At 50.5% G+C, this 12,835-nt stretch overlaps 1 protein-coding gene across 2 annotated transcripts in view; it reads left to right on the forward strand.

Annotated features, from left to right (window-relative positions):
- TIAM1 (TIAM Rac1 associated GEF 1) overlaps positions 1-11,624 on the forward strand; it is a gene marked incomplete at both ends in the record, with an annotated part of 67,689 nt that extends 56,065 nt beyond the window's left edge. For both annotated transcript variants that reach the window (XM_082278919.1, XM_082278920.1), the window contains 11 exons: positions 109-177; positions 467-592; positions 2,643-2,751; positions 5,058-5,237; positions 5,359-5,477; positions 6,241-6,349; positions 7,085-7,143; positions 7,961-8,063; positions 8,193-8,280; positions 9,101-9,273; positions 11,131-11,624. In XM_082278919.1, the coding sequence (XP_082135045.1) occupies positions 109-177; positions 467-592; positions 2,643-2,751; positions 5,058-5,237; positions 5,359-5,477; positions 6,241-6,349; positions 7,085-7,143; positions 7,961-8,063; positions 8,193-8,280; positions 9,101-9,273; positions 11,131-11,624 (1,629 nt within the window). The remainder of the gene's footprint in view (positions 1-108; positions 178-466; positions 593-2,642; positions 2,752-5,057; positions 5,238-5,358; positions 5,478-6,240; positions 6,350-7,084; positions 7,144-7,960; positions 8,064-8,192; positions 8,281-9,100; positions 9,274-11,130) is intronic.
- Positions 11,625-12,835: the final 1,211 nt, after the last annotated feature.

Genomic DNA, 12,835 nt, shown 5'->3' on the forward strand with positions numbered 1-12,835 from the left:
GTGTAAAAAGGAAGAATTCTCAGATTGGGTAAGCATCATTTGCCACCTCAGTAAATATCCAGAGGCAGTCTGAGGGACCAACATGGGAATCTTCTTCTGAATTTGTAGGACTTAAATTGCCTGATGGAGAGATACCTGAAGCCTCTACAGAAAGAAACCTTCCTCACACCAGATGAGGTATGCTGACCTTTGCTTGAGCCAGAGACCTTTTGCCTGCCCCTCCACTCTGCCCACCCAGCTGGGCTTGTTTGTCTGAAATTAATTTCACTTAATTCCACTCCTTTCAAACAATGGATTGAGTAGAGCATCAAGGTGCTGCTCAATAATGTCTGCAGCTTGCTTTTTCCTGACACCATTCCTGGTTATACAATTGGACTGAGAATTACTGCAGTTCTAGAAAACAGAATATAGCCTCAAAGTGATATTTTCAGCATTCTGCTTTTTTTTTTTTTTCCCCTTTTATTAGTTGGATGTTCTCTTTGGGAATCTGACTGAAATGGTAGCATTCCAGGTAGAGTTCTTGAAAACTCTGGAAGATGGAGTAAGGCTGGTTCCAGACCTGGAAAAGCTTGAAAAAGTTGAGCAATTTAAGGTAATAATTGTTTACTTTTATATATATAAAACCACATTATTTGTATTGTCTCATTGTTTACATTTTGAGGAGACCTTTAATGCTCTCCATCATATTTTTCTGGCTATTGCCACTGCTCATGTAAAAACCTGCATCTCCTTCCATTTAAGAGTAGTTTTCAACGGATGCTGGTGCTGCTGAAAAATTATCCTGCTGCAGTTGTAGCTTATGCTACATTTAGCCATATAGAGCACTAGAAACCATGTGCTTTTTGGTGCTATTCTTGCCCTTCTGCCAGATTTCTTGCCTTGAGCTGTCAGGAAATGCTGGAAATGGAAAGTTACATAAAATCTTTGTCCTGACAAGTCTCATGTTCAGAAGCCCTCTCGGGCTACAGATCAGAATAGTACATGGAATTTTGTGTTTGCACTTTCGGTCCATAGTGGCAAATACTCCTGGCTTTCAGCAGGTGTGCATCTTCACAAGTAGAAATGTAAACTGCAGCTCTTTAAACTTCATTTAAAACCCAGGGAAATGGGGAAACAAATTTCATTTTGTCTCTAATGCAGTTGTACTGGTTCTGGAGGCATGGCAAGGAGATGACAGAATGTTTTTCCTTTGGGGAACTCCAGTCTGGCTCTGAGCACTCACCTTGGTAAAGGACAGGATGAATAATAATAATAACAACAATAATAATTCCTCTGGGATTGCTCTTCAGCTAGCATACAACCCTGAAAGAAGTGTTGAAAGAATTTGTGGTTTTGTGCATGACTGTCTTTGCCATCAGGTGTTTGTTTAACATGAGCCTCAGCCATGACCACTGCCCTCCTGTAACTAAAGCACAGCTCTGGTTGGTGGGAAATGTGCCCTTAACGGAGAGCACAGAGACACTTCTTTCCTGGAGGCAGCCTCTGTGGCCCCTGTGTGCTCTGGGCTCCAAGACAGGAGTGCCAGTGAAGTGCCTTCCAGAGAGAGCTCTCCTGAGTGCTGCTGCTTCCAGCTCTTCCCGTAACAGCTGCACCGAGCTCGCTTTCACTTCTGCGCCCGGGCCCTGTCTGCAGGCAGACTGGGAAATGTGGAGTTCTGTGGTTTCAGTTCTGCACTTTGCTTCCCTGTCTCACTCACTGTCCCCAAGCTGCCCACGTGTGGTCTCAGCCCCTCACCAAGTGCTGTCTGGTTTCCAAGACGTTCTGGGTTTGTGTTTGACCCCGAACACCAACTCATCTCCAAGCAGGTGAACACCTTGGTGTGTTTGTGAGGGATGAGTGTTGCTTGCAGCTCCTCAGTGCCTTGATCCATTGCAAGGTCAGACACATCCAGTCCTCTCTGTGGCCTCTGGCCATTGCTGAGGTCAGTGAGGCTCTTAAATGCAGCTCTGGAGCTGTGAGCCCAGTCCCGGTGGAGTTAGTGCTGCCTCCAGGCTGGGACTTGGCTGATGATGCTGATTACAGAGGCTGACTCCACACACCAGGGCTGGGCCTGTTTCCTGGTGGACGAATCATGGAGTCACAGAATGGTTTGGGTGGAAGGAACCTGAAAGATCCCCCAGTTCCACCCCTTCCACTAGCCCAGGCTGCTCCAAGCCCCGTCCAAGCTGGCCTTGGGCACTGCCAGGGATCCAGGGGCAGCCACAGCTGCTCTGGGCACCCTGTGCCAGGGCCTCCCCACCCTCCCAGGGAACAATTCCTTCCCAATATCCCATCTAAACCTACTCTTCTCTTAGTTTGAAGCCATTCCCCCTTGTCCTGGCACTCCAGCCGCTTGTAAAGAGTCTCTCTCCATCTTCCTTGCAGGCTCCCTTCAGGCACTGCAAGGCCACACTGAGGTCACCCCGAAGCTTCTCTTCTCCAGGCTGAACAATCCCAGCTCTCCCAGCACAGCTGCTCCATCCCTCTGATCAGCCTGGAGCCTCCTCTGGGCTCATGCCAGCAGTGATGTCCTGGTGTGCAAACACACTCAAACTGCATTGTCCTGTCCTCCAAAAGCTGGGTGGAAGCTTCAGATGCCCTGGCTGAAGGCAGAGTAACTAAATGCCTTTTTACTAATGCTTTTTTCCCCCCTTTAATCCCAGAAAGTGTTGTTCTCCCTGGGTGGATCCTTCCTGTACTATGCTGACCGGTTCAAGCTGTACAGTGCCTTCTGTGCCAGCCACACGAAAGTCCCCAAAGTCCTGGTGAAAGGTAAGAGCCCCTTCCAGAGCTGTCACAGGCACACACTGGTTGTGCTCACTGCACCCCAAACCTCTCAGGGCAGGAGTGGGGGCACATGTGTGCCTGGCTGGTCTCCAGGAGCCTTTGGAGTAGGGAGCTAAGTCTGCAGAGGCTCCTGGAGCGCTCAGTGCGTGGGTGTTGTGGGACCACCCTGTGGTGACACCTGAGCAGCTCGCTACAGGAGGTGGCTCACCCTGCTTGCAGTTTTTCTCTCCCCACCCTTTGTTCATTCTCCCTTGGCACGTTTGGTTTGTTTTCAGTCACATGAGAAGATTTCCTGAGTGGGAATCACATCGTGGCTCTGTGCTCTGTGCTGATGGGTCACAGTGTGCTCTGGAACCAGGAGTGGTGGCTCTGTAGTGACCTCTGCATCCTCCCGGAGTCTGTGCCAGGAGTCCTTGCTGGTGGCAATCCCATGGAAGCCCCGGCCAAGGTGGTGGAACACTGGATCCCTAGGAGAGGATCAGCCTGGGAGAATGTTTTATGGAAACTGTTAAAATATTTTAGCTCTTTCTCCCCTCTCTGCTTCCTCTTGCCTTCTTCCTACTTTGCCTGAGAAGCTTCCATGTCGGAATTCCTAGCAGAGCTTGGCTTGCTGAGTTGTTGATAAAAGACCTGTGGTCTGGCTCCTGGGCCAGCCTGCCTCACAGGGAGGTTTTTTCCCTGTGGAAGTGTTAATCTCCTGGAGTTACCAGTGCCTCATGCAATTCGTTTTTGGCCAAGACATTGAACAAACAAATGGTTCCAGTTGTAGCAGCAATGCCATTGAGGGAGGAGCTCTTACTTTTCAAAGAACGTCTGGATGTCTGACAGTCAAAAATTTGGGGTTTTTTTGTTTCTTGGTTGGGTTGGGGGGGGGGCTTTGGTATGTTTTTTTCTGTGCACTTTTTCTTTTTTTCATTTCTGCTTGTAAACTTTTATTCCCTGTGCTGCAAAGAATACTTGGCAGCTCTGTGGAATACATAAATAAATGATTTGTTGCTAGTCACATTTGTGCTTTCTTTTGGTGTTATTTTATTGTTAAAGCTGTAGACTAGGTAGATCTGGTTATTTTGCTTTTCTTTTCCATTGCTGACTGTATTTATAAATGAGAAGGTGTTGTGCTTGAATTATGGCACAAACAGAACTTAGAATTCCATTCCAGAGAGAAATCTCTTACAAAGCCTGGGATTGTATTTCAGGCATCACTGGGTGTCCTCAGCTGAGGTGCAGGTGGCTTTTGGATTTGAAACTTAAGTTGCTTTACTGAAATCAGGTGACTGTCTGCAAAAAGCCCCCAGCCCCAGGAGGGGACATGACTCTAATAAAAGCAATTGTGTGGCATTGCTCCTGCACTGAATAATTTGTATGCCTATAAATACCACCTCCTCCTTCCCTTCCCTCCTTATGCTCCAGTGGAGGGGGCAACAGAGAAAATGGCAATTTTATAAATTCAGTTGCAGTCAGGTAGAAAAGATGATGGCAGTCAGGTGTCCAGTCTGCCTGTGCTCCCAGAATCGGGTGCATTAGCCTCAGTTTACTGCTCCTGCCTCTCACTAGCTCCTGATGTTGTTGTGACTCAGTGCTGCATTTTAAGGTTTAGTGAGGTAACAAGAACCAGACCTGGGCTTAGAAGCAGTGACTCCTCACAGTCCAATTTGAGACTTTGCTTAAAAGGAACAGATGATTAAAACAGTTTGTGCTGCTCTCAGATAGCTGCCACACCAGAAGTACTTATTGCTGTGTGCAGCTCCTCCCAAGGGGCAGCTCTGATCTCTGCTCCCTGGGACAGGGACAGCACCCAGGGAGCGGCTGGAGCTGGGCCAGGGCAGGCTCAGGCTGGAGATCAGGGAAAGGCTCTTCCCCCAGAGGCTGCTGGGCACTGCCCAGGCTCCCCAGGGAATGGGCACGGCCCTGAGGCTGCCAGAGCTCCAGGAGCGTTTGGACAGCGCTGCCAGGGATGCCCGGGGTGGGGTTGTTGGGGTGCAGGGCCTGGGGCTGGACTGAATGGCCCTTGTGGGGCCCTTCCCACTCAGGAAATTCTGTCATGGATAGTGAAATTAAAAATTGCCTGTGCTGGAGGTGGATGCCTGCTGTGAAATCCTAAATAGCACATCCGGGGAGAGCGTCAGTGACTCAGATCCTGGAGGGCGTCAGTCTAATTCTGCGGGCCCAATAAATCTGCACTTCCTTGCAAAATGTCTCTGGGTAAACCAGTTTAAACCTGGAAAAGTCACTTTCTCAGGGCAGCAGATGCAATTTTCGATTGATCCAATGGCTTCATTTGAATCTTGCAGCCAAGACAGACACTGCTTTCAAGGCGTTCCTGGATGCCCAGAACCCGCGCCGGCAGCACTCCTCCACCCTGGAGTCTTACCTCATCAAACCCATCCAGAGGATACTCAAATACCCCCTCCTGCTCAAGGAGCTCTTTGCTCTCACTGATGTGGACAGTGAAGAACATTATCACCTTGATGGTAAGGAGTTAACCCCACTTTTCTCTGGTTCACCTCTGCTCTGGAGCCCTCCTCCCCTCCCTTCCTCTCGGAGGATTAAAATTCCCTTTGCTCACCCCCTGTCTCTCTGTCTCTTTTCCAGTGGCCATCAAAACAATGAACAAAGTTGCCAGCCACATTAATGAAATGCAGAAAATCCATGAAGAGTATGGCGCAGTGTTTGACCAACTCATAGCAGAACAAACAGGGGAGAAAAAAGAGGTAACAGACAGTCAGATTCACAGAGGAAAAGGAAAAGTTATTGTGGTGCCTGTTAAACTGGATCCAGTATTTACCTTTCCTGCTGTGCCATTGAAGTAGATCCTGGCACAAACAGATAAATCCCACCTCGGTTCAAGACTTGAATTGAGTTCAATCCCGACTTCACTGAGGGGAGGGTGGAGGGATGGGATAACATCCCCTGGCCTGGGGATGGCCCTCAGTTTGTCGCTCTGGGGGACCATAAGGGGAACGGTCTGGTTGCTGCATCCCCCAGCAGTTGGGAACTCCTGTATTAGTTTACTTCCAGCAGTGTGTCCACTGAGGAGCCTTTGGGCAGAGTCAAAAGCCACAGCAACTGTGGGGAGGGAGTGCTTTGACCACTGCACCTGATGCAGTCTCTAAACTTCACCCCAAACTGATTCAATGTTCAAACGAAACACAAAGAAACTGGTAGGGAGAAAAATGGGTAAAGGGGAGGAAAAGGCAAAGAAAACATCTGTGTTTGCCCCTGACGTCCAAGGGCTATACTCTAACTTACTCTGATTTATGCTCATTAATTAAGGGTTTATGTGCATCTCTTGCTAAACGTCCTGGTCTATTTGCACATGTTTGCAGTCAGCTGATGAAATACTCCAGAAGTTTGCTGGAGGGGAAATTTTGTTCAGGACTAGACTTCAGGCAAGTGTTCTTGAGCTGAAAACTCACATCAGATGCCTTGAGCTGATTAAAACCCTCGCCCTTGTGCATGTGTTGGTGTTGGCAGGTCGCCGACCTTTCCATGGGGGACTTGCTCTTGCATAACACAGTGATATGGCTGAACCCCCCTGCTTCCCTGGGCAAGTGGAAGAAGGAACCTGAGCTGGCAGCATTTGGTTTGTATCCCAGGACTTTCATTTTGCATGTTGGAAAGCCTGTCAGCTGTGCCTTAGCAGATATTGAAAGTAACTGAGCATTGCTTTCCCCAGGGCTGGCTGGAACTTAAACATGGGTTTGTCTCTTAGCTCCAGCGCTCAGTTCTGCTCTCTGGTAGTTCTTCCAACCCTCCTTTCCTGGCTCAGGTGAAAGGTTTTGTGTGCTTGGGAATAGAGGAGACCCATTCCAGGCCTTATGGACTCTCTTGAGGAGAGGCTGTGGGAGCTGGGCCTGGTCACTCTGGAGAAGGGAAGGCTGAGAGGGGATCCCATCAATCCATGCAAATACCCCCTCAATCCACACAAATGTCCCCTCAATCCACACAAATGTCCCCTCAATCCACACAAATGGCCCCAGGGGCTGTCAGAGGATGCTGCCAGACTCTGCTCAGTGGTGCCAGTGACAGGATGAGGAGCAGTGGCCATGAACTGAAGCACAACAAGTTCCACCTCAACCTGAGGAAGGATTTCTGTCCATGGAGGGGGCAGAGCCCCGGAATAGCTGCCCAGGAGGGTGTGGAGCCTCCCTCTCTGGAGACATCCCTAAAATCCAAATTCCTGTGTCACCTGCTCCAGGTGGCCCTGCCTTGGCAGGGGGTTGGACTGGGTGATCTCCAGAGGTCCCTCCCAACCCCAACCGTCCTGGGATTCTGGGGTTCTGACTCCATGACTTTTGTCTCTAACTTTCTCCTCCAGTGTTCAAAACTGCCGTGGTCCTTGTATACAAGGATGGTTCCAAACAGAAGAAGAAACTCGTAAGTTTGCAGGGACTGTTTGGGTGATGCCATGGGCATTTCTGGGGCTATGATGGAGCTTTGTTTTCCACAAAGTGGGGCTGGAGTGTGCTCTGCCATGTGTGGTCCCTGGTGTCTGAGGATCTGGGTGGGCACAGCAAGCCTTCCTTTATCCTTTGCCATGCCTGCCACATCCATTCCCTGCTCTGGGGTGGATTGTCAGGGATGAAGATGTCACTGTGAATGTGTCTCTTGCCTTTGGTTCTTTGGTCAGTGTGTGTGAGTGTCTGAGAGCTAATTAATGTCTGTCACCTCACACAGTGCCCTGGGTGTTGTGTGCCACCAAGCAAGTGCTGGCTGCTCTCAGCTACATCAGGAGTGGCTCAGGAATCCTTCTGCTGTTTGGGATTCCAAGTTAAAGCTGAGCTTGGCAGTGCTACAGCAGGGGCATGGTTTACAGTGCTATAGGGAAAGTTGTGATCCCTACCTGTGGCATAAACCAGAGAGGGATTTGAGGTGCCTGCATGGGGAAAGGCAGCTGGCACAGGGTGACTTCAGAGTGAGAAGCAAAACTGGGGTGTGTTCCCGAGTTGTGTGTGCACCCAGGGCTGGCCTGGCTGGCTTCGGAGGGCGTTGCTAAGAGCTGCTGGGCCCTAGGGCTGCTTTAGTCCAGATTTCAGCAAGGTCTCCACAGAGAGGCCCCTCAGGGAGGTGTTGGGGTGAGAAATTGAGGATGGCAGCAGGTCTGTGGCTGGGAGCCCTCAGCACAGAGCGCAGGACTGCCTGCCTGCCCCGGGGTGTCTCGTTTCCTGAAATGCAGTGTTTGAAATCCTTCCAGGGAGGATCACATAGAGCCTCCATTTATGAAGACTGGGATCCATTCCGGTTTCGCCACATGATCCCTCTGGAAGCGCTGCAGGTCCGGGCCCTGGCCAGCGCAGGTAATGTTCCAGGCAGGAGTCCTGCAGGGTTTGGATGTGTGGCCTTGGGGGCCTTCACTCATTATGCAGTGAATACTTGGGAGTTGAATGTGAAGGTAGACATGAGGTTCTGCTTGGTTTTCCCTTTAGATGCAGAGACCAATTCTGTGTGTGAGATTGTCCATGTCAAATCTGAGTCTGAGGGCAGGCCAGAAAGGACATTTCACCTCTGCTGTAGGTAAGTGGGTTTCCCTGTTTTCCATGGCAGCTGCATCTCTGCATCCCTGCTTGCCCGTGTCTTTCCTTTGAGGCAATCTGGGAACAGCCAGTAGGGAGAGTGGGGAGAGGGTGTTAAAGCCTTACTTTTGGAGAGGTAGAATTGTGTACAGTCTCTGAAATAAAGGCATTGAACTCGATCAGCTTTGCACCTTTATGGGAAAAGCCTTACTGGGATTTTCCGGTTAAACTCCACCGTTGGATCTTTATGGCAGGTGTTGTGTTCAGCTGGCTCCTTTCATGGCACCAGGTCCCTGCCTCTGGTCTTGGGACACTGCCTTTCCTTAAATAAGCATCCATTGTTGGGGTGGTGGTTGCCCTGGCGTGTTCTTACAGTTCAAGTAAGAGCTTGGAACACAAGTTCATCGGGATCCAACAGAGCTGATGCCAAGCCAGTTCCTCCTTCTAGGAAGAGTTGCAGGAGCTGTGCTTGGGGTGTGTCTGCAGGGACAGATTGAGCACCACGGGTCAGCTGGATGTGTGTTGGACACAGCCGAGTGTGGGTGGCACTGCAGGAAAAGGAAACCTCGAGAGGGCTGAAAGGCTGAATGTTTTATTAATGAACTGGGTATCAGTTTCCTTGGATGCCCACTGCAGTGACCATGGATTTAGCTTTGCTTTGAAAGTATTGAGTTCAGTGGAGTCTTCTCTGGGGAAGTGCCTGCCAGTCGATTTGTACTGTTTTAAGTCACAGAACTGGCCATTATTTACCTCATTTACAGCAAGCCTTTAGCAGTTCCCAAGGGGTAACTCTGCCTTTTGTATTCCCACCTCTTTTTCAGCTCACCAGAACACAGGAAGGACTTTCTGAAGGCAGTGCACTCCATCCTGCGGGACAAACACAGAAGACAGCTCCTTAAAACCGAAAGCTTGCCCTCATCCCAGCAATATGTTCCTTTTGGTGGAAAAAGATTGTGTGCTCTAAAAGGTGCAAGGCCAGCCATGAACAGGGCAGGTACTGTAGGGCTACAGACTTTCAAGATCCCGGTAACCCCAGCACCGTTGTAGGACATGTGGTGGTGTCTGTCACTTGTATATTAGGATTAGCATTCTCTCCTGTGTATGTAAAAACTGCTGGTTTTCCATGCTTCACTTCCTTGAGAGCCTTAAATTGCCTCTTCTTACCTTGCTTTGCACTTGAGGCTCAGTTTCAGAGCGGTGCTTCTGGCATGGAAGGGAAATGGGATTCCTGGCAGTACCGATTGGCTGTGCACTTTACTCTGAACTGGGTTCAGCTGAATGGAGCAGGAGCTGTGTGTTTCTTAAAAGCATGTACAGAATTTTGAGGTAGCCCGAGCACTTTGGAACTAAAATGCACAAGGAAAAGCAGCTCCCCTGAGCTTGGTTTGAGGGGGAAGCTGTGGGAGTCCTCCACCTGAGCCTTTTCAGCTCAGTCGCTAACGGGCACGTGCTTCTCCTTCCCACATTTGGAGAAGCGTGCACTTGATACTCTTATTTTTGTAGTGGCCGGTCCTAAACCATGGATTTTCCTTTTCAGTTGACTTCAGGCAAAAGCAGTGAGAAAGTCCCAGGGAAAAGCAGGTTTTCATTTTCAGAACTCTAGATGATGGAGGGAAGAAATGTTTGCTTCCAACTACAAAGTACATGGCAGCACTGCATGTTTTGTTCTGGTCTGTTGTTCATTTCTTGTTCTGCTCATTAGATCCAGCACTGTAGACAACCAGGCTTTCTGCTCCTCCTCTGACCAGGGCAGGCCAGACCAACACCAGCTGAGCCCAGCTTCTCATTCGGGGTGCTGCCAGCCCTCTGCCTCACAGTGTGAGGAGGGGCAGTGCAGGGAGGGCCAAACCCCACAGCGCTGCTTCCATCAGCCTCTGGGGCCAGCCTGCTGGAGAGGCCAGACCTCCTTTCAGTTTGGCTCCGTGGGGCATTTGTGTGATGAATTCTGCAGGGATTAAAATCCCACCTTGGAGTCCAGACCTCTCCCTACAGACAAAATTTGCAGCTGCTGAGCTGTCATGCTTAATGCACCTTGTGAGGCTCAGGGACATTAAAATGTGACCCCAGCCCCACGGCAGAGCTGGATAAATTCATCCTGCAGGTGCTGAGGTGCTGTTCAGGGCCAGGGGACAAACTGCAACCTCAGAGCTCCATGTGTGCCCCTGAAGCACGGGGGTGCCTGCAGGGCCTCCGGCTGCAGGGTTTGCCTCTGCTTGGCCTCAGGAGTCTCTTGGGAAGATGTTCCGACACAGAAGATGGGAATTTGCTAATTGGGCCAGTTGATGAGGAGATGCTGAGGAAGGAACTTCTGATAGTTTTTCTGGGATTTTTGGGGGTTGATTTTTTCCTCACCCAGTAGGAAGGAAGTGAGGAAGGGAGAGTAGCAGTGCCTGGACAGGGAACTGAATTCCCTGTAAATAACGTAGCACCTTCAGCACTGAGGTGGCCACTGGAAAAGCTGTAGCATTGCTCCAGCCCAGACAGATTCCCCTCTCCGAGGTGCGAGCGTGTCGGATTTTGTGGTGTGCTGGCAGCAGGGGCTGCGAGTGAGAAGCTGAGCTGAGCAGATGCCCTGGTGCTGGCTGCCCGCCCGGCGCTCAGGAGGAGCAGCAGTTGAGGGCCATTGTCCCCACGGTGGATCTGAGCAGCAGAAACTCCTCTGCAGCCGCAGAGGCCTCGTGCCGAGGAGCTGAGGCCGCAGGGAGGATGGATGGGAGTGACCGGGCCGCTCGTGGGCTCTGCCTCCTCGCTGCCTGGCCGTGCCAGGTGCAGGGCTCGGACAGGACTTAGCTTTTCCCGAGAGTTGTGCCGTGTGTAAAACGCCTGTGGGGTTTTATCTTTGTGTGTGCAGTGTCAGCCCCAAGCAAGTCTCTGGGGAGGAGGAGGCGGCGGCTGGCCCGAAACAGGTTTACCATTGACTCAGAGGCCGTCCACAGCAGCAGCCCCGAGAAAGAGCCCGCGCAGCCCGCGCAGGGAGGGGACACTGACCGCTGGGTCGAGGAGCAGTTCGACCTGGCGCAGTACGAGGAGCAGGAGGACATCAAGGAGACCGACATCCTGAGCGACGACGACGACTTCTGCGAGGCGGCGCGTGGGGCGCAGCGGGAGCTGCGGGAGCGGCTGCAGGCCACGTCCCTGGCGGGCGGCCGGCGGCCCGAGCGGCCCTGCCCGCCCGGAGAGCGGCCCTGCCCGCCCAGGGACGCGCACGCCGCCAGGATGGCCCAGCTGAGGAAGCAGGCGGCCCTGCCCGGCATCAACGGCGCCGCCGAGGGCCACGGCGAGGAGGTCATCTGGGTGCGGCGGGAGGACTTTGTGCCTGGCAGGAAGCTCAACACCGAGCTCTGAACCGGCCCCGGCCCCCGTGGGTGTCACCCTGTGTCCCTGGCGATGACCCCACGGGTTGCACACTTGCACACACCATTGCGGCAGCTCACTTGGTCCAAAGCCATGCGGCCACGCTTTGGGCAATGTCAAACGCTCAAAAACCGGCAACGAAACGAGCTCGAGGTCCTATCTTACGTTACCCAAGGGCTTTCACACTATTTTATTTATTCTGAAACAATCAGGGGCTGAAATTGAGTGTGGGGAGAACATAATCACTGGAAAACAAGTTACTCTGGATGTCTGAAGCTCTGTGCAGCGCATCAGCTCCGGCAGGAGCACGAGGACAGAGGGGTTGGTGGCAGTGAAAGCCGTCGGTTGTAGGCTCATCTCCTTCACGAGGAAACTGCCTTTTTAACCTGTACAGTCGCAGTATTCTGACTCCCTTTCCCTCTCTAAATGTAAGAGAATATACATGTATTTTAGGAATGCGTGAGGAAAGTTTTGGGATTTATGTTGTGTTCAGTCCTCTTGGTCTGTGGCTGGTCTAATTTAATGTCAATGTTGGAAGCTCTAGTTTTACATACTCTTGTAAAGATGCCAAACTCTCTTAAAGGAGATCCAAATCTAACACTTGAAGAAATATTTTTTTGTATTTTACCTGAGATGCAGGGGCACAAAGGGGCAAGAGATTTAGGGTAGCTCCACGTCTAGGATACGAGGCTGGCTTTTTGCAGAGGGTTAGGAATGGTGGTTTTATATTAAAATATGAACTGGAAACTCTTATTTAGGTATAACTGTCTTCAGGAAAAGGTTTATTGTATATGTTTGAGACTGGAGTTTAGTTAGCTAATAAAAAGAATAATAATTAAAATGACATGTCTGAATTGCAGTGGAGCAAAGGGATCTGTGGTGTACCCTCGCTGGAGCCACAGATCCCTTTGCTCCACTCTCTTTGGCAGAGTTTGGGCTTAGGGGACAGGGAATTCATGGCCAAAAAACTGACCTCACCCACTCTCCTACCGTGGGTGAAACTAGTGTATTTTAATTCCTTTATAGAGGCTTTTCCACTGCAATAGAGGATGAAAAAAGTTCTACGCAAGTAAACCTCTTTAGCATTTTAAATTTTTTTATTTAAACATCTAAAACAGGGTAAAATGTGACTAAAATCTCGTGGTTTTTAAGTAGACTTCCAAATACGAAACACAAAATAGCACTTTTTTTTTTTTTTAAGA

The sequence above is a fragment of the Coloeus monedula genome, assembly GCF_965178545.1.
Source record: "Coloeus monedula genome assembly, chromosome: 3".
In the NCBI taxonomy this organism is placed as follows: Eukaryota; Metazoa; Chordata; class Aves; order Passeriformes; family Corvidae; genus Coloeus; species Coloeus monedula.